This window comes from Myotis yumanensis, unplaced genomic scaffold, assembly GCF_028538775.1.
Source record: "Myotis yumanensis isolate MYYU_CA2020_CCGP unplaced genomic scaffold, mMyoYum1.0.hap1 SCAF_4, whole genome shotgun sequence".
NCBI classification, from domain to species: Eukaryota; Metazoa; Chordata; class Mammalia; order Chiroptera; family Vespertilionidae; genus Myotis; species Myotis yumanensis.
The window spans coordinates 86,834,868-86,858,837 of NW_027223755.1; the positions used below are offsets into that span (position 1 = coordinate 86,834,868).

Here is a 23,970-nt window from a genome sequence, read left to right on the forward strand (position 1 = left end):
ACTTCCAGGTGGATAGTCATAGCAGCAGCTATATGAAGTACATGTCCATAAGAACATATTTACAAATTCTAAATATAAATTCTAAACTCATGCCCATTATAAAAGATCCTTTTCTCTAACATAACACACTGCATTCACAGGCATTGCCCTGTGGGAATTGATACTCAAGGAATTGGTGCAAATGCTGATTCACTCTGGCTTACTACTGTTATAAACTGGCCTTTATTTCTGACCCAAGACACTTATGTCTTCTGCCAGTATCCATGAAACTATGGCAGGCTAATTTGTTAACATGCAAGTAAGGTAAATCTCAGATCCTTCACAGTTCTTGTCAAAGGGCTAAATGATAGTAGATTTGTGTTGGTTAAGTCTTTCAGGTTCTATAAAATTCCAAAGGTTTTTTTCATACTTTCCAAAGAAAAAAACACTTATAGTGTAAATCCTTAAGTATTAAGTATTCTCTAAACATGGTCTGGGATCATCTTTTCTATAAAGTCTGTATAAAGTCATTTTACTTTTTTTCCCTAAAACTATTTTTTCTTTGTAGTTTAAAAAGTTTTGACAAGTGGCCCTGGCCGGGTGGCTCAGTTGGCTGGGCATCATCCTGTACACCAAAAAGTTGTAAGTTTGATTCCTGGTCGGGGGGAGTACAGGAGGCAACTGATTGATGTTTCCTAATCACAATGATGTTTCTCTCTCTCTCCTACCTCCTTTCCTCTCTTAAAAAAAATTTTTTTTTCAATAAAAACATATCCTTGGTTGAGGATTTTTTAAAAATTGAAAAAAAAAATGTTTGACAAGTGGGTATATTCCTTTGAATATTAATACTGAGAGGTTCTCTGTATACATTTCTTAGTTGTCTAGTTGAAGTCTTTTTTTATTTACCTCCAGTTTTGAAAATCTGACTATTTCTGTAATTATGTTTTCTGTATATTTTATCTGGAACTCCCCATCTACAGAAATTGGATCTCTGTGATCATTTTCTGAATTCATTAACTGTTGCACTACAGTTAACTGTTTTTAATGAATTTAGGTTTTTAGTTTTGATGTCCATATTTTCTGTATGGCTGGTTTCTGCTGCCTCCAATAATGTGTGATCTTACACGTCCTTGGATCGTGCCACACTTGGACCTAATTAAAGCTTGGTTCTTACAGTAAGATTCTTATAGTTATTTTGTAATAAGAAGAAGTTTAAAAAACTAAACCTTGTAAATTCTCCTTAGCTTTCTTCATACACCATCTCCCCCGTCCCCAACCTTCTGGCCATTTCTACAATTTAAAATCTTGCTATGATGACTTTAAAAAAAAAAAAGAGAAAAATAGCTGATTATAACTGTGTGTTCAACCTGAATGGACTGTATATTGATGATGTAGCTGCCTGTCTCATTTACAATAGAAATATATCTTATTTTAAAGAATATGAAAAGGGATTACAAGACAATACATACCTTAATATTAAGTATCTAATAAGATTAAGCAAAAAGAAAAAAAAGGGGGAAATAAGCCAGTCTTAGCAAATGATAGTATCTGTTGAACAGAAAAGCATTACATTTCAATAATGCAGTGTTATGTAAATGAAATTTTAGCCAAATTCCCCTTTTGGAATGAAAAAAATTCTTTTTAAGTCTAAGTGCAGGTCAAGTACTTCCTTATTGATAAAGATAAAATGGCTGAAAAATTTTAACATAATTCTGAAAATATGTATTTCATTTTCTAGACTTGACCCATATGCAGAAAAGGCTGCTCACCACTGGCATACCATAGGGTTGGAGAAAACAGGAATAAAGCTAAAAAAAAAAAAAAAGATGTAGGCAAGAATGGTTCAGTGTTCTGAAACTCACACATTTGAAGAATAATATTGTGGGGGTGCAGTAGAAAGAATTATCAATGAATGGCAATGAGGCAGTTCCAAACAGATAAGGCTGTATTTTCATAATGAGTAGATCATAAGAATAAGAAGCCTAGAAAGTTTAGTTGGTGAGCATAACATTAACTTCAGATTTTTAAGCAGTTTTGATAAATTGAGTACCTCTCCGAGGGCACTTGCACTGTGATATATTTCACTATATCACAGGAACTATCCCAAGTTGTACTGAAATTCTCTCAAGAAATTTATAATTAAATGATTTGAAGCTAGTTAGATAAGGTTGCTTCATTCAGGTGTAAAAACTGTTTTATTTATTTGAAACATTAACTTGCAGCTAAAGACTAGAAGGGCTTCCCTAGGGACATTCAGTTTAACAAACATCTGTTTGGTATCAGGTATGTGCCAGGTACCATGCTAGATGCTGAGCACACATGCATACGACTTGGCCACTTCAACATAAAACAGCGCTGGTGTAGAAATGAAAACTAGGTTGTACAGTGGTTCTTCAACAAGGAGGACTCTGAGGCCATATTCAGGTCTCTAATATCAATTAATGGTGCCTTGAAAACAATTAAGTATGGCAGTATCTGTACCTGTTAATTACCTCTTTACTTCAGTATATTGAGTCAAAAGTCTATTAAATTATTACAGAAAAAGGGAACATTACACTTCTGAGCAAAAGAAAAAGAAACAAATCTGAGTTCAGCAGTTTTTAAAAATATAGTGCTTTGTGCTATGTGTACTATATAGTATATATGCCAATACAGTATATATAGCAAGTAAATATTTCATATGGGCTGAAGAATAAATAACTACAAAACTTTAGTTTTTACTTCTATTAAAAGTGAAAGTTGTATATCACATGATATCTGAATTTTTCATATTAAAGAAGTCTATCATTACTTCTAACTCAAAATGTAAATGATATCTTGCTTGCTTTATTTAAGTTTCACTATTTGCTTGCAAACACTTTCAGGGTGGAAACAGAAGCCTGTTTATTTATTTTCAGTGTAAACGCACACCAAAAAAAAAGCAAAACAAGAAAGAAAGCTTATTTTCTCCTGTACTAACTGAATTCAATATTTAAAAAATATTTTGACAAGAGCTAATTCTAAGTTTAATGGGTGAGGTATGTTACAAACACATTAATCCCTATTTACAAAATGAGCCCCTTTATAGGTGGTCTTATGAATTACTGTAACTGAAATTATCGGTTAGAAATTACAGGTTAAAGACACACACGTGAAACACACAAGTACTAGTTCTGACACTAGCAGAACCTAGCTGTTAACCTTGGACAAGTGACTTATCCTCTCTGGCTCTCAACTTTCCCATCTATAAAATGAAAGGACTAAAATCAGATTAATTGCTAAGGTCCCTTTCAACATCTAAATTCTAGCTTTCCCTTCTCTACTTTAGCAAGGAGAGGAAAATTTAAAATCAAAATACAAAAAACAAAAACAAAAATACCCTAAAATGGTTGCTACTGGTCTAACAATTGTTACTTACGAGCTCAAGGTCTACTAACTATGGTAGTTTATACTGTTTACAAGGTACAGTTAGGAAGGCTTAGTACTAAAGTATACTATGAAAGTGTCTTGGATGTCACACTTTCCACGTAAAGATGATCTAAACGCCACTGAGTTGCAGTGGAAAAGTAGTAGCCTGGGAGTCAGGTTTTCACTTTATTCAGTGTCATTTCTTAGGTAACTTAATATCTCAGGGTCTTGATTTTCTCAGGTATAAAATGACAAAGTTGCACTAAATTATCTCGAAGACCCTTCCTCAAACCAAAACTCTGTTTCTAAGTAGTCATTCTCAACCTACCCTTTTGTAATGCATTGTTTCCAAAAACATCTTGGTCTGCTTATAGATTTCTTGGCCTGTCTTGTGGAAGGTCTTGAGAAATTCTATGAACTCTTTAGACACTCTATCCGTTTCAATGCTGGTTTGCCGGTTTATGGAAGGACTGGGAGCTTTTGCTTCCTGAATTTCTGCTGGGAAAATTAAAAATAAGTTTCATTACACAGAAGAGCCATGCATGGAATTACTTAAAGTATCTAATTTAAGATTATTTAAATGATGCTTAATCAAAGTTAAACTTGACTTTAAATGATTTTATGATTAAATATTTGGGCAACTTTCCTTAAAGTAAGCTAAATTTATTTTATGAGTAAAAATACAAATAGAAAAAAACCTATATGATGTAAAAGATATCCCTATTCCAACAAAAGTTGCTTTATTTATATTTTCTTGGCCAAAATATATCATGCTTTGATCTATATATTTAATCATTAAAACTAAAATGGCACCACTGCCTTGAACAACTTTCTCAACGGTTTGCATGAGTTTATAAAACTAATTAAGTGAAATAATCAGAAGTACAAAAATTTAGATGACTTATAAAATATTAGACAACCTTTCCAAATCCATTTTACTTGCCAAAAAGGCAAAAGGCTAATTTGTTTATGTGGAGATTAAGAATTATTTATCCAACATTCGGTTTTCAAGTCAGACTGCTCAAAGTAAAAGAATGCATTAAAGTAGCATAATGATCATGACAGAGCATACAGCTAAGAGGCAAGGGAAGCAAATAAAACACTGTCCAATGAATTGGCCACATACTCTTTTTCTCTTCAATAAATACACTAAAGCCCTAGCCGGTCTGGCTCAGCAGATAGAGCGTCGGCCTGCAAACTAAAAGTTCGATTCCGATCAAGGACATATGCCCAGGTTGTGGGCATAATCCCCAGTGGGGGACTTGCAGGAGGCAGCCAATCCATGATTCTCTCTCATCATGGATGTTTCTATTTCTCTCTCCCTCTTCCTTCCTCTCTGAAGTCAATAAAAATGTATTTTTAAAAAAACACCACAAAAGTATTAAATAAATAAATACATATATACATACATACATACACTAAAAGGAAAATGGGACAGTCATGGAACAGAGGTAAGGGAGATATAAGAGTAAGCACTCTCAGAAAGTATGAACTATCACTTGGTCTCCTATCACATTCTAAACCTCCTACTTTTGAACTGTGCTCTCTAATTCAATACCTATAAGGAATTAGGTACCTTATACATCCATACTTCCCTTTTAACACAAAAAGAAAGATAATTAAGAAGAAAAATAATCTTTTTAAGGTATTAAAAATCAACCGATTACATGTTTTCTTAGAGTAATTTCTTATAATCTTATTTTTTGAACTTTAGTACCTAATATACATTTTAATGAAGTTGAAATAAAGTTTTTAAAAATATTTTTTTTATTGATTTGAGAGAAAAAGGGAAAGGAAGAGACAGAAACATCAATGATCAAAGAGAATCATTGATAAGCTGCCTCCTACATGCCCCCTACTGGGGATTGAGCCTGCAACCCGGGCATGTGCCTTTGACTGGAATAAAAGCTGGGACCTTTCAGTCCGCAGGCCGACACTCTATCCACTAAGCCAAACTGGTTAGGACAAAATAAAGTTTTAATAAAGGCATTATTTCTATTAGATTGCCTGGTTTATTCAAGTGAAACAAACACATATAGATTACCTAAAAATATACACTATTACCTGTAACAAATTAATCACTCCACATCTCACTTATTACATAACTGGTTATTAAATGTGTTACTTAATTACTTGACTTATGCTCTAATTAAAGTAAAAACACCTCCCCCCAAACTGTACTATTAAATAGTTAGTAGAAGAAAACTGCACTTCATAGCTATCTTCCCAAAACAAGTATTTGCCTAGTTTTTAAATTATCAGGCGCTAACTATGATTCAAAATGTAGAAGCCATTAAAGAATTCAATCACATTAAAAGAAAAATAAAGGAAAAAAGCACACAAAAAATACTGTATATGTGACTAGAAACACATCAGTCAGAAGTTGGACAACAAACTGGGAAAAAATGTTTGTATGTTACAGCACAAAGGGCTACTCTCCCTAATGTAAAAGGACTCCTATAAAGAAGAAAAAAAAATTGAACAGTTTAATATGAAATGGGTAAAGAATACTAACAATTCACAAAAAGGAAACATAAATGGATCTAAAACAGGAAATATGTTCAATCTCACTCCTGTTAACAAATACGCAAATTAATACTACTATGAGATGCCATTTAAAAAAGTAATAAATAGACAAAAATTTGAAGTTTGATGTTGATGAGGATATGGGGGAAGGCACTCATGAAGGTGGGAACGTAAAATGATATAACTGCAATGAAGTGCAATTTGGTAATAATCATGAAAATTAAAAATACATTTATCCTATGACCAAACAATTCCATTTTTCAGAAATTTTCTGATATAATTGCATATGTACAAAATAAAGTATGTATAAGGCTACTCATGTTAGCACAATACTGCAACTGTACAAAATGGTGACTTAAGGGATTACATAAATTATTATTTAATTCACAAAATGGAATATTGTGTAATTTTAAAACAAATAGTATGCCTTTATGCAGTGATAAAAGGAAGAAGTTCTTAAATGTATTGCTAAGTTTATTTAAGATATATCTTTATTGGAGCTCCAGTGGCGCAATCCGTTAGCGCGCGGTACTTATAAGATATATCTTTATTGATTTCAGAGAGGGAGAGGGAGAGATAGAAACATCAATGATGAGAGGGAATCATTGATTGGCTGCCTCCTGCATGCCCCCTACTGGGGATTGAGTCCACAACCCTAGCATGTGCCCTTGACCAGAAATGAACCCAGGACCCTTCAGTCCACAGGCCGACGCTCTATCCATTGAGCCAAACCTGCTAGGGCTGTATTGCTACGTTTAAAAATGAGGATATATGTAGTGCTATCTTTTATGTAAAATAGGGAAAGCTGAAACCAGTTTGGCTCAGTGGATAGACCGGTTTGGCTCAGTGGATAGAGCGTCAGCCTGCGGAGTGAAGGGTCCCGGGTTCGATTCCGGTCAAGGGCATGTACATGGGTTGCAGGCACATCCCCAGTAGGAGATGTGCAGGAGGCAGCTGATCGATGTTTCTCTCTCAGCGATGTTTCTAACTCTCTATCTCTCTCCCTTCCTCTCTGTAAAAAATCAATAAAATATATTTAAAAAATAAAAATAAAATAGGGAAATTGGGATAAAGATATATGTATTTATAAATGAAAACAAAAGAAACTGAGAATCACACATTCATTTAGTGGTCATGTATACTAGTCTTTTAAAAAAAATTTAAAAAAACATGTATTTTTATTGATTTCAGAAAGGAAGGGAGAGGGAGAATGAGACAGAAACATCAATGATGAGAGAGAATCATTCATTGGCTGCCTCCTGCATGGCCCATGCTGGGGATTAAGCCTGCAACCTGGGCATGTGCCCTGACTGGGAATTAAACCGTGACCTCCTGGTTCACAGGTTGACGCTCAACCACTGAACCATACCGGACAGGCACTAGTCTTCTTTAATCTGGAAATGCTCCCAACCTTCCTTTGTTTTTCAAGACATTCACAATTTAGAAACATACAGGCCAGTTATTTCATTGAATGCCCCTCAGTTCCGGTTTCTCTGCTGTTTCCTCATGACTGCATTCAAGTTATAAATTTTCAGCTTATGCTGTGCTCTTTTCAAAGTATCATTATCTGGAAGCACATAATGTCTACCTTCCCCCTAGTTACATAGTTACCATTTCTCTATTTGTAATTAATAAATAAGTTATGGGAGTTCATTTGAGACCACGTTCTTAACTTGTTCCTCAGTAAACTCCCTCCTCTCAACCCAGATGATGAAACTTGCCTGAATCAATCCTTACTATGACAACTGTGAAATAGTGACTTTTCTATCTCCATCATCCTTTTCATATTGATTAGTTAACATTCTTTGGTAAAGAAGAACTTTCTCTTCTCCTTTAATTATTTATCTATTTTATTAGTTGGCAGGACTAATGGATTATTATTTTATTCAATAAGTTACACTCCATTGATTGTCCTTATTTATTCTGATACTCCAGTTTGGCCAGTGGGAACCCATTCAAGCTCGTTTCTGGGTCTTTGCCATGTCCCCAACATTTTTGGGGGTCCTCTTTCCCAGTTCCAGCCCTGGAATCAGTCATTTCTCCAAGGAACCATAGTTCAGTTTAGTGAAGAACAGTATTAGAATCTAATAACTAGGTGGAAGACTAGTATTTTAATTCTAGGAGCATAACTTTTAGATTCATTTGTAAACTGTTTACAAGTTTTTACTTAGTGTGACAATATCTATTTGAGCTCTTAAAAAGTGGGAATTTTTAAATGTATGAGCAAGTATTTCCACTTGGCCAACCCACTATAAATTACTCTGTAAGCTTTAGCTCACTCAAACTTGCTTTGGAGATTAGAAAACTATATGTAAACTCTCTAAGCTTTTACAGTCAACCATCTCATGCTTGTTAAAATAGTCTTCAAATCTTTAGAAGGTTATTTGTGTTCTGTTTATTACCAAGCTGCCCTGGCTTAACAGCTTTCTTTTGTGCTACCAAAGAAGTAAAATCTCAAGAGCAAGGGCATCATGTATTAATGAAGTAAAATAAAGAACACAAAACACAAAAGGTCTATCTTGGTTTAGACTCAATAAATTAAAACACATTTAGAATAGGCTAACCTCACCTACATGCAAAGGCCAAACAATCAGTCTAAAATGCTAAGTCCATCTAGCAAAGTTACATAAGTTTGTGGAAAAAAAAGATCCAACAGCATCCTCTTTACACACATTAATTTCTTCAATACTTTGAGGTCTTTTCCCCCATATGATTTCTATAAACAAACAATAAAAATAACTAAAGATAAAAAATCAAAGTAAAAACCTATCATTCTAAAAGAAAAAATAATAAAAAATATTCCGTATAAAGGTTTTCTTTTTAAACTTACTTTTTGTTAATCCTCACCTGAGAATATTTTTCCATTGATTTTTAGAGAGAGTGGAAGGAAGCAGGAGAGATAGAGAGAAACATCAATGTGAGAGAGAGACATTGATTGGTTGCCTCCTGCATGCGCCCTGACTAGGGCAGGGGATTGAGCCTGCAACTGAGACACATGCCCTTGACCAGAATCAAATCTGGGACCCTTCAGTCCAAGGGCCAACACTCTATCCATTGAGCCAAACTGGCGAGGGCCATGTAAAGGTTTTAAAAATAAAAATAACTTGGAATTGTTTCTTTTAAAGTACCAATCTTCTTTCTATACTATGATGCACATTGTCAGAAGCTCTTAGAACATTTTTCTAAAACTGTCAAGGATGGTCAGTGAATGCACATGATTATTATGCACTTCAGTAATAGAAACCTCATCAAATGTATATACATATAGGTAAAGATATAGATACACACACACACACACACACACGCATTCAAGGAAAAACACTAAGCCAGGAGTTAGGAGACCTGAGCTCTAATACATCAACTCATATAACTTTGGGTAAATTAGATAACTTTTATGAGCTTCATGTCATTTGTAAAATGAGGCAGGTTAGAGTTAATAGTTTTATAATTTCTGTACTATTTCATCTGCTGTCATATGCCATTTCATTATCTATCATCCTATACCAGTGATGGCGAACCTTTTGAGCTCGGCGTGTCAGCATTTTAAAAAACCCTAACTTAACTCTGGTGCCGTGTCACATATAGAAATTTTTTGATATTTGCAACCAGAGTAAAACAAAGACTTATATTTTTGATATTTATTTTATATATTTAAATGCCATTTAACAAAGAAAAATCAACCAAAAAAATAAGTTCGTGTGTCACCTCTGACACGCATGTCATAGGCTCGCCATCACTGTCCTATATAATAAAAAGGTCATATGCAAATTGACCCTACCAGAACGACCACTCAACCAGTCACTACGAGGCGCACTGACCACCTCTCGGTCCCTTTCCCCGGGCCAGCAGTCTCCAACCACCCAATGGCAAACGGGGAGCCAGGGGTGGGTGGCGGGGGACGCAGGTGGCACCAGGCCAAGGCCCCCACCCCACCAGTTGCCCCACATACAGAGGGCAACCAGCTGCGGGGGCGAGGCTGGCAAGCGGGGGGAATGGCCGACCTCTCAGTTCCTCCCCCTGGCCGGCAGGCTCCGATCACCCAATGGCGAATGGGGAACTGTGGATGGGTGGCGGCGGGAGGCAGGACCAGCTGTAGGCAGCCGGGAAAGATGGCCCTAATCACAGGCCAGGCCTAGGGACTATACCCATGCACGAATTTCGTGTGCCGGACCTCTAGTAAATTTATAAGATTAGTGAGACTTTTCCCAAAGCAGGAAACAGAATTTAAGCTAACTAGGAAAGAATGACTTTGATCAATGCCCTTGAGCTCTCTACTAGCAGAGATTATTCTCTCAGAAAAACATTTATTGATTTTAAATTAATTAACACTTACTGTATACTTACAATGTATGTCAGGTACTGTGCTAAACTCTTTTCACACATCAACTCATTTAACCTAAAGACATGCCTATGGTAAGTATTACTGTCCTTCAGAACAGACAGGCTTAAAGAGATTAGCTTGCTCTGAGTCACACAGCCAGTAAACCACAAAGCTGAGACTCAAACCAGGATGACTCCAAAGCTTATGTTTTTAACCACCTTACTATACTACCTCCTAATAAATAAATCATTAGCCAAATATATTTTTAATTTAATCTCCAGCGGGTATTGACTATTCTCCAAATTAATCATGTGAACTAAAAGATTATTTAAAGATTTGTTTTTCTGGTTATAAGTAACCTTTCCTTTAATAAAACTAAACAAGAGTCATTAAATCCAAGACCAGCAAAGACCTTAAGGAGTGATGTTATTCATTCCCCTGCCTTTAGGCAGGCCAAAAAACCTCATCCCAAATACCGCAAGTTGAGGGGCTGGGAATGAGACGGGGCTCCCAAGAAAAGAGCTCTTCTGACTGCATCAGTGTTAGTTCCCATGCTTCCTCACTGTTCCAAATTTACTGCACAACGGTTACCAATATAAATGTTCAGAGACCAAGTCCTAACAGCAGACATTCTCTCTTGCTTCCTGCTAGACTGCTCACTGGTAGAACAAGTGTGACTTTAGCGATAATCCTGTTGCTGGTTTATGGCATTTTAAGAAGTAGGATGAATAAGGTCCAAGTACACACATATCCACACACTAGAAAATGCATACTATGGGTTATGTTCACCAATCTAAAAGCCCAAAGTGAGTCTTTTTGTATATGTTCTCCATATATTTCCTCAATACTGTCTCTCAGATAAGCTCTCAGAAAACTTCTTTTTTAGATGACTTCAAGCCTAGAAACAGCCATTTCTGATAAGACATGAATGGTAGGGACAACACGTAAAGGAGAATAAACCAGGATCCAAAAATTAAAGGCACAAAAAAACAGAACATCCAAAAACAGAACATGAATTTTATAAAGGAAACTATATATTTCATTTCTCTTTATTTCTCCTAGAGTAAATAAACAAGCTTCTCTAAAAAGAAAAACCAACCAAAGAGATTTTTTGTTTCATATATTGCCTGACCCTCAAACCCAATTTCATATGTCACCTGACCCTCAAATCTGAGTTCATGGTCTCTAAAAGCTTTTACAGAAATTAAAAGGCTGAGCCTACATGTATGTGGATCTACTCTGTACTTCATTTGGGCACAGAAGAAAAAAGGAAAATCAGAAAATTACCTTTCTTTGATCCAACCCTGGATGAAGCACTGAAGAACTTCTTCACTGTGGTAACCTTGCGAGTCTTCTCATTGGTTTTCTTTTCTTCAAACTTGGAAAATGTGAGGGACTGAGCCCCTTGGCTGGTCTGACTGCTGGCAAAGGCTTCTTCCTCCTCCCGCTGTAGTCTGTAATTCAAGAAAGGATTAATGACCCAGATATTCTCCAAGTTTTCCTTGTATCTAAAGATTATTACTCAATACATTGAGGAGGATCTAAAATTTTTAGAACTAGAGGCCAAATGCACCAAATAATAAGTCTGTAGTTTCTGACACGAAACTATCCTACATGCAACTATAGACTTTAAAAGAGACTTTCTCCACAGATCATGTTCATTCAACAACTGTACGAGGGTTACATAAAAGAAAGTCCAGTCCTTTTCCCTAATAAGCTCAAGGTCAAAAAGAAGAAAAAGGTAAGTAAATAATTACAATATAATGTAACAGCTCCTATAGTAGAGAGTAAAACACAAGTGCTATGAGAACACAGGAAAGAACAACTAAATCTGCTGGAGGAGTCCAAGAAGGTTTCACAATGGTGACATTTAGGTATGTCTTAAAGGATGAATAAGATTCCACCAAGTCAAAGGCATTCTGGGAAGAAGGAGCTACAAATGTGAAGGCATAAGGTTCTTGCTACAGCCGAACCGGTTTGGCTCAGTGGATAGAGCGTCGGCCTGCGGACTGAGGGGTCCCAGGTTCGATTCCGGTCAAGGGCATGTACCTTGGTTGCGGGCACATCCCCACTGTGGGGCGTGCAGGAGGCAGCTGATCGATCTCTCTCATCGATGTTTCTGACTCTCTGTCCCTCTCCCTTCTTCTCTGTGAAAAACCAATAAAATATATTAAAAAAAAAAAAAAAAAAAAAAAAAAAAGGTTCTTGCTACAAACCAAGTCCAGTGTAGTCAGAGCACCGATGGTGTGATGAATATGAGGCTTATTTGTGTATAGGCACCAGATGGTAAGAAACCTTGGCTGCGGACCCACTATCATCCTGGATTTCACTATGTGGTGGGAAACCAAAAAGACTGTAAATCCAGTAAGTTACCATGATCAGATCTGTACTTAGAAAGATAATACAGGCAGTTGTGTAACAATGGGAGGAGCAGAGAGACTAGAGACAGGGACAATAATTAAGAATATATTACAAATATTTAAGTGAGAGAAAATAGGACCTAGAAAACAGGAGAGGGTTAAATTAAAAAGACTTCTCTAAGGTCAAAAAAGTAGAACTTGTACAACTAGTTGTAGATAGTGTGAGAGGTGAAGGAGAAATTAAGAATACGCCAATGTTTTTTAGCCAACTGAATTAATGGTAATGTCATTAACTGATTCAGAAAGAGGTTAGGAAAAAATGTTGAAAATGGGGATTAGAGTAAATAAAAGCACTAATTTTGGCCTTAGAACTGCTGAATTTGAGGTATCTACACTAATAAAAGAGAAACATGGTAATTAGCGTACGACCGCTACCCTTCCCATTGGCTAATCAGCATATCCTTATGCAAATTAACTGTCAGCCAAGATGGTGGCCGGCAGCCAGGCAGCTGGAAGTGAACATGAGGCTTGCTTGCTTCAGTGAAGGAGGAGTCTAACGTTCCCCGCCTGACTTGCCAGCCTCTGAGCTGGCAGTTTGAAACATTCTAACAAATATAGAAGCTAAACAAAACCCCAGAAACCAGCTTTCAGCAGGCCGGGATCTCAGAGCTGGAGTTATACATTGTTTCGATTATAGAACACAAACAAACCAGATACCTGTTTTCAGCAGCGGAAGCCTCAGAGCTAGAGCCAGAGCTAAAGCTGGCCCAGAATAAAAAAAAAGAAAAAAAGGAGCGGTTGGGAGCTTCAGTCAACAACCGCCAGCCTGAAAGCAGCCTTCAGCCCCTCACTCAGACTGGCCAGGCACCCCAGTGGGGACCCCCACCCTGAAGGGTGTGTGACCAGCTGCAAACAGCCATCATCCCCTCATCCAGGCTGGCCAGGCACCCCAGTGGGGACCCCCACCCTGATCCAGGACACCCTTCAGGGCAAACCAGCTGGCCCCCAGGGCTCTAGCCTATATAGTAAAAGGGTAATATGCCTCCCAGCACCAGGATCAACAGAGCCGTGAGGCTTCCCAGCACTGGGATCAGCGTGACAGGTGGAAGTGCCCAAACCCCCTGATCGCCCTGCGGCTCTGTGTGTGACAGGGGGCGGGGCCACAACCTCCCTATCCGCCCTGCTCTGTTCGTGACAGGGGAAGGCACCCCAACTCCCTGATCAGCCCTGCTCTGTGCCTGATACGGGGGAGCTCCCCAATCCCCTGATCACCCTGTGGCTCTGTGTGTGACAGGGTGCGGTGCCCCAAACACCCCCCCCCCCCCCCACAGGCCCTGCTCTGTGTGTGACAGGGTAGAGCCATAACCTCCCCATCGGCCCTGCCCCGAGTGTGACAGTAGCTGCGCCCCAACCCCCTGATCGGCCCTGCTCTGTGGGTGATAGAGGGCGGCGCCCCAACCTCCCCCCCCCCACGGGCCCTGCTCTGTGTGTGACGGGTAGAGCCATAACCTCCCCATCGGCCCTGCCCTGAGTATGACAGTGGCAGCGCCCCAACCCCCTAATCGGCCCTGCTCTGTGGGTGATAGAGGGTGGTGCCCCAACCCCCTGATCTGCCCTGCTCTGTGTGTGACAGGGGGCAGTGCCCTAACTCCCCTATCGGCCCTACTCTGTGCGTGACAGGGGGAAGCTCCTCAACCCCCTGATCGGCCCTGCTCTGTGCATGACAGGGGGGAGCTCCCCAACCCCCTGATGGGCCCTACTCTGTGCATGACAGGGGGCAGCGCCCAACCCCCTGACTGGCCCTGCTCTGTGCGTGACAGGGTATGGAGCTCCAACCCCCCTGATGGTCCCTGCTCTGTGCGTGACAGGGGGCATCGCCCCAACCCCCTGATGGTCCCTGCTCTGTGCGTGACAGGGGGTGGCGCCGCAACCTCCCCATCGACCCTGCGTTGAGTGTGAGAGGGGGCAGTGCCCCAACCCCCGAATCGGCCCCACCCTGAGCGTGACTGAGGGTGGCATCGCAACCTCCCAATCCACCCTGCTCTGGGCATGACAGGGGGCAGCGCCCCAACTCCCCAGTCAGCCCTGCTCTGAGCCCGACCAGGGGCTGCACCTAGGGATTGGGCCTGCCCTCTGCCACCCAGGAGCAGGCCTAAGCCAGCAGGTCTTATCTCCTGAGGGGTCCCAGACTGCGAGTGGGCACAGGCCGGGCTGAGGGACCCCCCCCTCCCCCACAAATTTTTGTGCACCGGGCCTCTAGTTTATAATAAATCTCAAAAGCTATCTATAGAACAATGGTTCTCAAAGTGTGATTCCTCAGATAGTAGCATCAGCATCACTGAGGAACTTGTCATAATGCAAATTTTCAGGCCTCACTCCCAACCTAATAAATTCAGAGACTCTGGGAATAGGTCCAGCAATCATTGTTTTTACAAGATTTCCATCCAGGTGATTCTCATGCCTGTAGGAAACCTCAAGCGAGATTACAATTGAAAGGAGTAAGAAATAGCAACAAAAATCACAGGGAGAGGTGGTTAATCTGAGAATGGAATACAGATGCATCTTTCTCTGAAACAAAATAGAAGGTAATATAGATATTAGTACATTTGGCAGTGAAGAAGGGAGAAAGCTAAGAGCATTCATGTTTAGTATCCTCTACTTCTTCCTGAAATAGATCAGCTACTGAGAATATCAGGAATGCAGTGAGAAACCTGAAGGAATAGTTAATGTTCTATATATATTTTTTCTCTCTTTGATTGACCATGGAGTCACCGAAAGTGGTGAGTGTACTATTTAATTCTGTGCATTCATAGATGTTAGAAAAGTGGTCACTCAAATGTGGCTAATTAGATATAAAACTAGCAAAAGTGGTCAGAGTTCAGCTTGACTTTCTTTTACTGAGAAGTTTCAGTTTCAAGGATGCTCTGGCAAAGGATTAACATTATTTGTGGCATTTTATTAGTTCCTATGCTCACCAGCTATGCCATCTTTTAATTTTTATCATAATCATTTTTCTGGATAATACAAACTTCTCAAATAATACTTCTGTCCTACAAACCCCATTTCGGAAAAGTTAAATTTTCATAATTCAAAAACTACAAATCTGTTGATTTGTATATACTACATGTTTGTGATGTGCCAGATGCCATGCTGGATATAACAAAAAATGGGGAAAAACAATGCTTGATGAGAGCCATGTGCCAAGTCCTGTGCTAAGGACATCATAAATATTACCTCATTTAGCCTCCACCATGAAGTATGTTTACCTCCATTCATCTACTCCCAAATGTTATTGTCTGTATTAGGAAACACACACACCTCAAACACAAAATACTTAAATGGTAAGACAAAATGAAGGCACTGAAAGCTATTCATTAAATGTTGACTGAGAAGAAGAGGGGCATTTTTTCACTTAATATTAGGCTGACCTGCTGATAGCTCAAGACAGAAGAGAAAAAATTTATTCTGACAATAACAGTACTATGTATCCAGTTATATCACTGTAAAACCACCCCTAGTTAAGTCTTTTTACCGCTCTGCCAGTTCCCAATCCTCCTGAATCTGCTTCTGCCTGGCTTTGTGGTACTCCTCCCTCCAGCATTTGGAACAGAAACCCTGCCAAGCAGGGTTGCCATAGTAACCACATCCTTTCTTGCAAAGGAGCTCTGATTGATCCACGTGAATTCCTCGGCGTTCAGACTTAAGGCTCATTTTCTTCCTGTTAATGAAATAACAAACAAGAAAGTGTTGTTGAAAATGAATTATTCTATCAGCACAGCAATTAATACCCCAAAAATGATTCCATATCTTCAAGTTATAGGGGAGGGAAGAAGAGAAGGAAGAAAAGGGAGAGGAGGAGGTAGGGAAGGAGAAAGGGAGGGAAAAAGGACAGTTTAAATAAAGCAAATTCTTGACATAGTCATATTAAAGAAAAGACTTCTTATTCCCTGCCCAGTTACATAATGAACACCTTAAGAAAGGACTAATGTTATATTAAAGACATAACAGTAAAACATAAAATTATAAAACTCCTAGAAAAAAACATAGGGGGAAAACTTCATGACATTGAATTTGGCAACAATTTCTTGGATATTACACCAAAAGCACAAGTAACAAATCAGACAAATGGGACTACAGTAAACTTAAAAACATCTGCACAGAACAAATTCAATAGTGACATAAAAGTGAATATTTTGTCTCAAATAAAATAATTCAACATTTACCAAGAAAATGAATATAATGAAAGCATCAGAACAATCTAAACTCTTCAAGAAGGCATTCAGGAACCTTAGCAATCTAGGACAAATTAACATGAGCCCACTAGTTGTCACCACTCACTACATACACAATATTGTCACAGGTACTTAATATAATTATTTATGGCAAACAAACAAACAAACTCCAAGGCAGACATTATCTCCATTTTTTCACACGTGAAATCTCAGGTTCAGAGAAATTTTCAAAAGCACATAAACTCTACTGAAAACAAAAGAAAAGGAATTTAAAACCAGGTGAGCTTCCAAAATCCTCGTACCACATTGTCCCCAATCTACTTGTCCAAACTCAACTCACATCCCCGAGCACAGTAATGTTCATATGATTATCTCCTAAACAAAACATGCAAGTTTGTGCCTCAGCTTAGAATTCTTTCCTATACTTTTCTGCTTTTTCAAAGATGATTCCCTATTGGAAGTTCATTTTAAGGGTCATGCCTTCAATGAAACTTCCCATGAGCTTCCTTCCACCCAGAAATAACTGAACCTCCATTCTTGTAACATTACTTATTTAGGAACAAGTTAAGTCCATTCTACTTCATCATAAAGGATCATTTATGCCCTGCCTGGATGACTCGGTTGGAGCGTCATCCCATACACAAAAAGTTGGGGGTTTGATCTCTGGTCTGGGAACATACGGGAAGCAACCGATTAGATGCTTCTCTCTCACATCAATGTTTCTCTCTCTTAAAAAAAAAATCAATAAAAACATACCTTTGGGTGAGGATTTTAAAAAAAATCGCATGTCTGACTTCCTCTCACTTAGTCTAGAGAAGCATCTTGAAGAGCTGCTTTATATTCCCAACAGAACACAGTATGGTGCTAAGGTGCTCAATATGTGTTTTGAATTGCATATGGAGATAGGGCTGCTTTCTATTCAGCCTTCATTTGAACAGTGAATACGTTTTCCTTTAAGATTTGATACAAATTATTTTTCTTTAATACATCTTTATTGATTTCAGAGTGGAAGGGAGAGATGAAAACATCAATGATGAGAGAGAATCATTGATTGGGTGCATTCTGCACCACCACCACCACCACCACCACCCAATGTGAATGGAGCCCACAACCTGGGCATGTGCCCTGTTCGGAAATTGAACCATGACCTACTTGTTCATAGTTCCACACTCAACCACTGAGCCACACCAACTGGGCAAGATTTGATACAAATGAGGACTTATGTAAGATATAAATATGTGTCATAAGTTGATTAGGCAACCAGAAAAATTTTTAGCTATGACTTTCCTTTATAGGCTATCAGCAAAATAATTTGAATTTTCTGCAAAGCTATTATCTAACAAGATTCCTTATTTGGTAAGGTAGTCTTCATCTCTGGCAATCAACTAGATCTTACTAATCCTGTTAGGTTGACTCATTTACCAATCCCTATTTTATTTTTGCTGCTACCATGTTATAGCTGTTAAGGGAGTGAGGAAGAACCACCTGAGAGCTCTGAAAAGAGGGATGGGGTGGTCCTGTCTAATGTCACACCTGTTAGAGTTAAAATTTGAAATAATACCTTAACAAGTCTCTAAGTCTGTTTTCTTTTCTACTATACCATGTCTTATTTGCTCATAGCACCAGGACTGTATTATAAATTGCTACCCACTAATTTCCATTTAAATTCACAGAATAAAATGGTCTTCATTTTTCTGCCCATAAACTAACTACCAAGCAAGCACAGAAAAAAAGTGGCGCCCTAACGGGTTTGGCTCATTGGATAGAGCGTCAGCCTGTGGACTCAAGGGTCCCAGGTTCGATTCCGGTCAAGGGCATGTACCTTAGTTGCGGGCACATCCCCAGTAAGGAGTGTGCAGGAGGCGGCTGATCGATGTTTCTCTTTCATCGATGTTTCTAACTCTCTATCCCTCTCCCTTCCTCTCTGTAAAAAATCAATAAAATATATTTTTTTAAAAAGAAAAAAAAAGTGGCACTCCACAGCATGTATTCAAGAAGCTCACGTCTAGAAAAAAGTAAGTCCTATATCTTGTGGATCTTACCATAATTTACTAAGTGCCAATTGTGTGCACAGAACAGGCTAGATACCACTGTTAATACAACTAATAGAACATGTCCTTCCCCTCAGAAAGTTCATAACAACAACAACAACAACAACAAAAAAAACAAAATAAGGCATACTGAGTAATGCATAAAGATATAGTGCTATGCCAAAACCGGTTTGGCTCAGTGGATAGAGCGTCAGCCTGCAGACTGAGGGGTCCCAGGTTCGATTCCGGTCAAGGGCATGTACCTGGGTTGCAGGCACGTCCCCAGTAGGGGATGTGCAGGAGGCAGCTGATCGATGTTTCTCTCTCATCGATGTTTCTAACTCTCTATCTCTCTCCCTTCCTCTCTGTGGAAAATCAATAAAATATATTAAAGAAAAAAAATTCCTATTTAAAAAAAAAAAAAAAAGATATAGTGCTATGAAACTATGGGGAAGAAAAAGACAAGGTAATTCTGACTTAAGGAGCATGAAGAGACCACTTGGGCCAGGGGATGGAGGTGTAGACCTTAAAGAGTTTTGAGTTGAACCTTAGAGGGTCTTGGAGGAATGATACAAAAGTGGAAGAACATTCTAGACAGGAAGAACATCTTTTAAAAAAAGCTTGGAAATAGGAAAGAAAATGATGTAGTATAAATAGGTTAACTGAAGAAATTAAGTGTGAAGTCAATTATGGCGGTTTTTAAAAACTTCAGGCTATACAGTCTGATTGAACCACCACTGAAAGCTTCTGAAAAGGGGAAATCATGATGAGACATGATTTTAAATAGACATTAAAACTTGAGAGATGAAGTTCTGTTTTATGAAGTGAGGTGGACAATAAATTTTTCTCCCCCAAAATCAACTATAAAAATGGACAAAACTTCCTCTATGCTGATGAGTCAATGTGTTAGCCAAGGAGTGCATTTACACTGCAGGCCACCAGCTCTTTCTGCTGGCCTCTCTCTGTCTCCTCTGTGTATGCACAGGCTCTGTTGGCCAGAGTGGAAGGAAGCCTTACTGGCTAGCAGTGTTTGCACACAAATTCTTTGTCTGAACAAACAAGAATGTTAGACTGAGCATTAAGGCATGCAAGCACAGGGGTGACCCTTAGAAGGAAGTCAAGCATAAAAATAAAAACAAGAAAAAGCAACAACAACAGACATCAAGGGCCACATGAAGTCTTAGTCCAGCTATAAAATGTGTATGGTATACACTAAGCACTACTTGGGGATTCTCAATGGCAAAAGGGAGGAGGAGAATTGGGAAAGAAGACCAGAATTCAATATATCACCAAACCCTGGGTAAATTTATCATTTTCCCCTCCAGTATCACTGAGCCAACCCAGAAACGCACACCAAGGCACAGAGACAGATCCTCTAGTTCGGGCTCAAGGAAGGAGAAAGGGAACTTCTAACACTGAGAGGAAATATGAAAATCCCTCCAATTTATTATTTTTAACCTCTTCTCCTGAGCTACAGCACCCAAGCAACCACATACAGCAATGCCTGAAAAGACAGATTGCAGAAACCAAACTCTGAGGAAGGGGAATTATCAATTTTCTATACTCTCTATCCTCCCATTTCTTGGCCCCAACTGTGAGACAGTCATGGAAGTACAGTGTATATGACAGAGTAGCATAACTAACTCCACTGTTTTCTGGCCAGAAAAGATGAGAACCTAGGAACCAAAAAACATATAGGAGAACACACTGACAAGGACTCAAGAAAGCAACCTGAAAACGTTTGTGAACTCCTGGGCTCACCCACCCCTAGCTGTGTATAATGGCTCTGATGCTATTCAGGACAAAAGACTAAAATTCAAACTAACAGAGACACTGCACAAGTTTCAAACTGGCACATACGTGAAACAGATCAAAATAGTACTGTAAAGGCTTTGAAAATTGAACCAACATTGGAATCACAGAAGGTGGGTTAGAACTTGCAGCCCGAACTGGACAACAAAACTAAAAAATTTTGCTCTGCAAATGACACTATTAAGAAAATGAAAAGACAAACTACAGACTGGGAGAAAATACATGCAATCACAAATTTAACAAATGACCAGATTTAAAAATGCTCAAAAATCAACACTAAGAAAAACCATCCAATTACAAAATGGGTGAAAGACTTGAAGAGAGTGATCTAAAGAAAACATACATGCTGGGAGACAATTCTCACAGTTCCGTCCAAGAGGTCTTTGCAAGCATCCTTGAATATCTTAACATTCTTAAAAGAAACACATAATTATCTCCCCCACTCATTCCCACCCCAGCAGAGGACAAGTTTGTGTACTGTCCAGTAAAATAAATACAATGTTTCCCTCCAGGTCAAAGGTCAGGCAGGTCTGTTTGCTGCCTGTTGTAAAAGATTTGGGTTCCCTAAGCTTGGATTCCTCAGCTGTGGCATCACCCCTATGCGACTTGGGAGTAAAGGTAGCCCAAGTGAAGATAAAGCTTGTTTTATAAACGCCCTTTGAACAGTAAAGTACTTTGTCTCTGACTCAGGATCTCATGTCTTCTGCCAGCATGCATGAAACTGTGGCAGGCTCACTTGTTACCTGTATGCAGGGTAAACTCAGGTCCTTCACAGCTTTTTTTTAAAATACATTTTATTGATTTTTTACAGAGAGGAAGGGAGAGAGACAGAGAGTTAGAAACATCGATCAGCTGCCTCCTGCACACCCCCCACCGGGGATGTGCCCGCAACCCAGGTACATGCCCTTGACCGGAATCGAACCTGGGACCTTTCAGTCCGCAGGTCGACGCTCTATCCACTGAGCCAAACCGGTTTCGGCAACAGTTCTTAACAACATGGCAAATAAGCACGTGTTGTTCAACATCATCATCCAGTAGAGAAATGTAAATTAAAACCACCATGAGATATCACTACACATTTATTAGAATGGCTGAAATTAAAAATACCAACAATACCTGTAGTAGCAAGAATGCAGAGCAACTAAACACTCATACATTCCTAGTGGAATGCAAATAGTATAGCCACCATGAAAAGCAGCCTGATAGTTTTTTAAAAAGTTAAACATATTCTTACCATACAACTCAGCAATCCCACTTCTGGTTATTTCCTCCAGAGAAATAAAACTGATGTTCACTCAAAAATCCATACACAAATATTTCCAGTAGCATTACTCAGGACCATTAAAAAAAGGAGACAACCAAAATACCCTTCAATCAGTGAATGGGTAAACAAACTGGTACATCCATGCAACGGATGCTTCTCAGCAAACAAAACAAAAAAAGGGGGGGGGGGGGGTCAGTACTGACATAGCCAAAAATTGGCTTAATGATGAGTGAATGAAGCCAGTTTTAAAAGTTTACACATTGTATGATCAATGTTTGTTAGGAATTAGAATTAGGGGGAGGGTGTCTACCAAAAAAAAAAATAGCACAATCCAGCAATCCCACTTCTGGGACTATATCCTAAGAAGCCCTAAATACCAATGAGAAAGAAAGAATATATGCACCCCTATGTTCATAGCACCATTATTTACAATTAGAGGCCCGGTGCACAAAATTCGTGCATTGGAGGAGGAGGCGGGGGGTCCCTCAGCCAGGCCTGTGCCCTCTCACAGTCTAGGACCCCTGGCTCCTTACTACCCACCTGCTTGATGTCCTTTAGTGTTGCCGCAGAGGTGGGAGAGGCTCCCGCCACCGCCGCTGCGCTCACCAGCCGTGAGCCTGGCTTCTGGCTGAGCGGTGCTCCCTCTGTGGGAGCTCACTGACCACCTGGGGGCAGCTCCTGCGTTGAGCATCTGCCCCCTGGTGGTCAGTGTGGGTCATAGTGACTGGTCGAACAGTCAGACACTTAGCATATTAGGCTTTTATTATATAGGATATGCATAATCCATGGACACAGACAATAGAATGGGAAAGGTCTGGGGTGGGGTAGGGATTGATGAAGGGAAGCAAAAAGGGAGAAAATTGGAGACATCCATAATACTGTCAATAAAAACTATACACCCCTCAAAAACTCAATTTTACTGTATAATTAAAAACAAAAACTTGAGCCCCAGCCAGTTTGCTCAATGGTTAAAACGTCAGCCGGCAAAGTGAAAGGTCTCGGGTTTAATGCCAGTCAAGAGCACACACTTTGGTTTCAGGCTCAATCCTGGGCCCCAGTTGGGGACGTACAGGAGGCAACCAATCAATGTCCCTCTTTCATGCTGATGTTTCTCTCTGTTTCTTTCTCTCTCTCTCTCCCTCCCTCCCTCTCTCCCTTCCACCATCTCTGAAAATCAATGGAAAAAATATCCTCGGGTGAGGATTAAAAAAATTTTTTTTTGAGAGGCAATTTCTAGGTTGGATTGGAGGAAAAGTGCAGGAGACAGGGATAGTGATCAACAGACAACTACAATAAGAAGGCAATGCAGTGGGAATGGAAAGGGGAGTGGTGGCAAAACACTTTGCAGGTGGGATCTGTAACAATTAACTAATGAGACATGGCAGAGAGACTTGCAAGTTTATAAAAACTCTTTACTGTCTCTACAATATTAAAGCCCTCCAAGGACAGCATTTAGATTTAACATACTTATTTAGTAGATGAGGTTGAGGTAGAGAGGAAGAACTAAATCTACCCAGAGTCTAGAATGTTAAATTGAAGAAACTTTAAAGACTTTTTGTTCCCTAGGTTCTCTCCTTTTACAATAAAGATGAAGACATCGAGACTGAGAAGTTTATGACCTGTTCAATCAAAAAGGTAGTGCCTGGCCAGTGTGGCTCAGTGGTTGAGCATCGACCTATGGACCAGGAGGCTACGATTCGATTCCCGGTCAGGGCACATGCCCGGGTTGTGGACTCGATCCCCAATGTGGGGCATGCAGGAGGCAGCCGATCAATGACTCCCTCATCATTGGTGTTTCTGTCTCTCTCTTCCTCTCCTTTCCTCTCTGAAATCAATAAAAAAAATATATTTTTTTTAAAAGGTAGAAAGTGGCAGGGACATCACTAGAGCCTATATGTATACTAATCCCAATTTCCATCAAACTATTTTGAGAGTTTAAGCTAATCTTTCACCATTATCATCCTGTGGTCCCTTTCTTCAATTCTAAGAGGAATGGGCAAAATGAAATATCCATTTTTCCTTATATCAATTCAGTAAGTTTTTTAATTTTTATACTACA

General features: G+C 39.3%; 1 protein-coding gene across 3 annotated transcripts in view; it reads right to left on the reverse strand.

Annotated features, from left to right (window-relative positions):
* RABGEF1 (RAB guanine nucleotide exchange factor 1) overlaps positions 1-23,970 on the reverse strand; it is a 67,616-nt gene that overhangs the window by 23,557 nt on the left and 20,089 nt on the right. The window contains exons 2-4 of one of the 3 annotated variants that reach the window (XM_070412855.1): positions 16,106-16,291; positions 11,501-11,667; positions 3,695-3,861 (exon numbers count right to left, since the gene is read on the reverse strand). In XM_070412855.1, coding sequence (XP_070268956.1) covers positions 3,695-3,861; positions 11,501-11,667; positions 16,106-16,284 — 513 coding nt within the window. In that variant the 5' untranslated portion in view covers positions 16,285-16,291. Of the gene's footprint in view, positions 1-3,694; positions 3,865-11,500; positions 11,668-16,105; positions 16,292-23,970 lie in introns of those variants that run through there. The other 2 variants (XM_070412853.1, XM_070412856.1) reach the window with 2 other exon arrangements.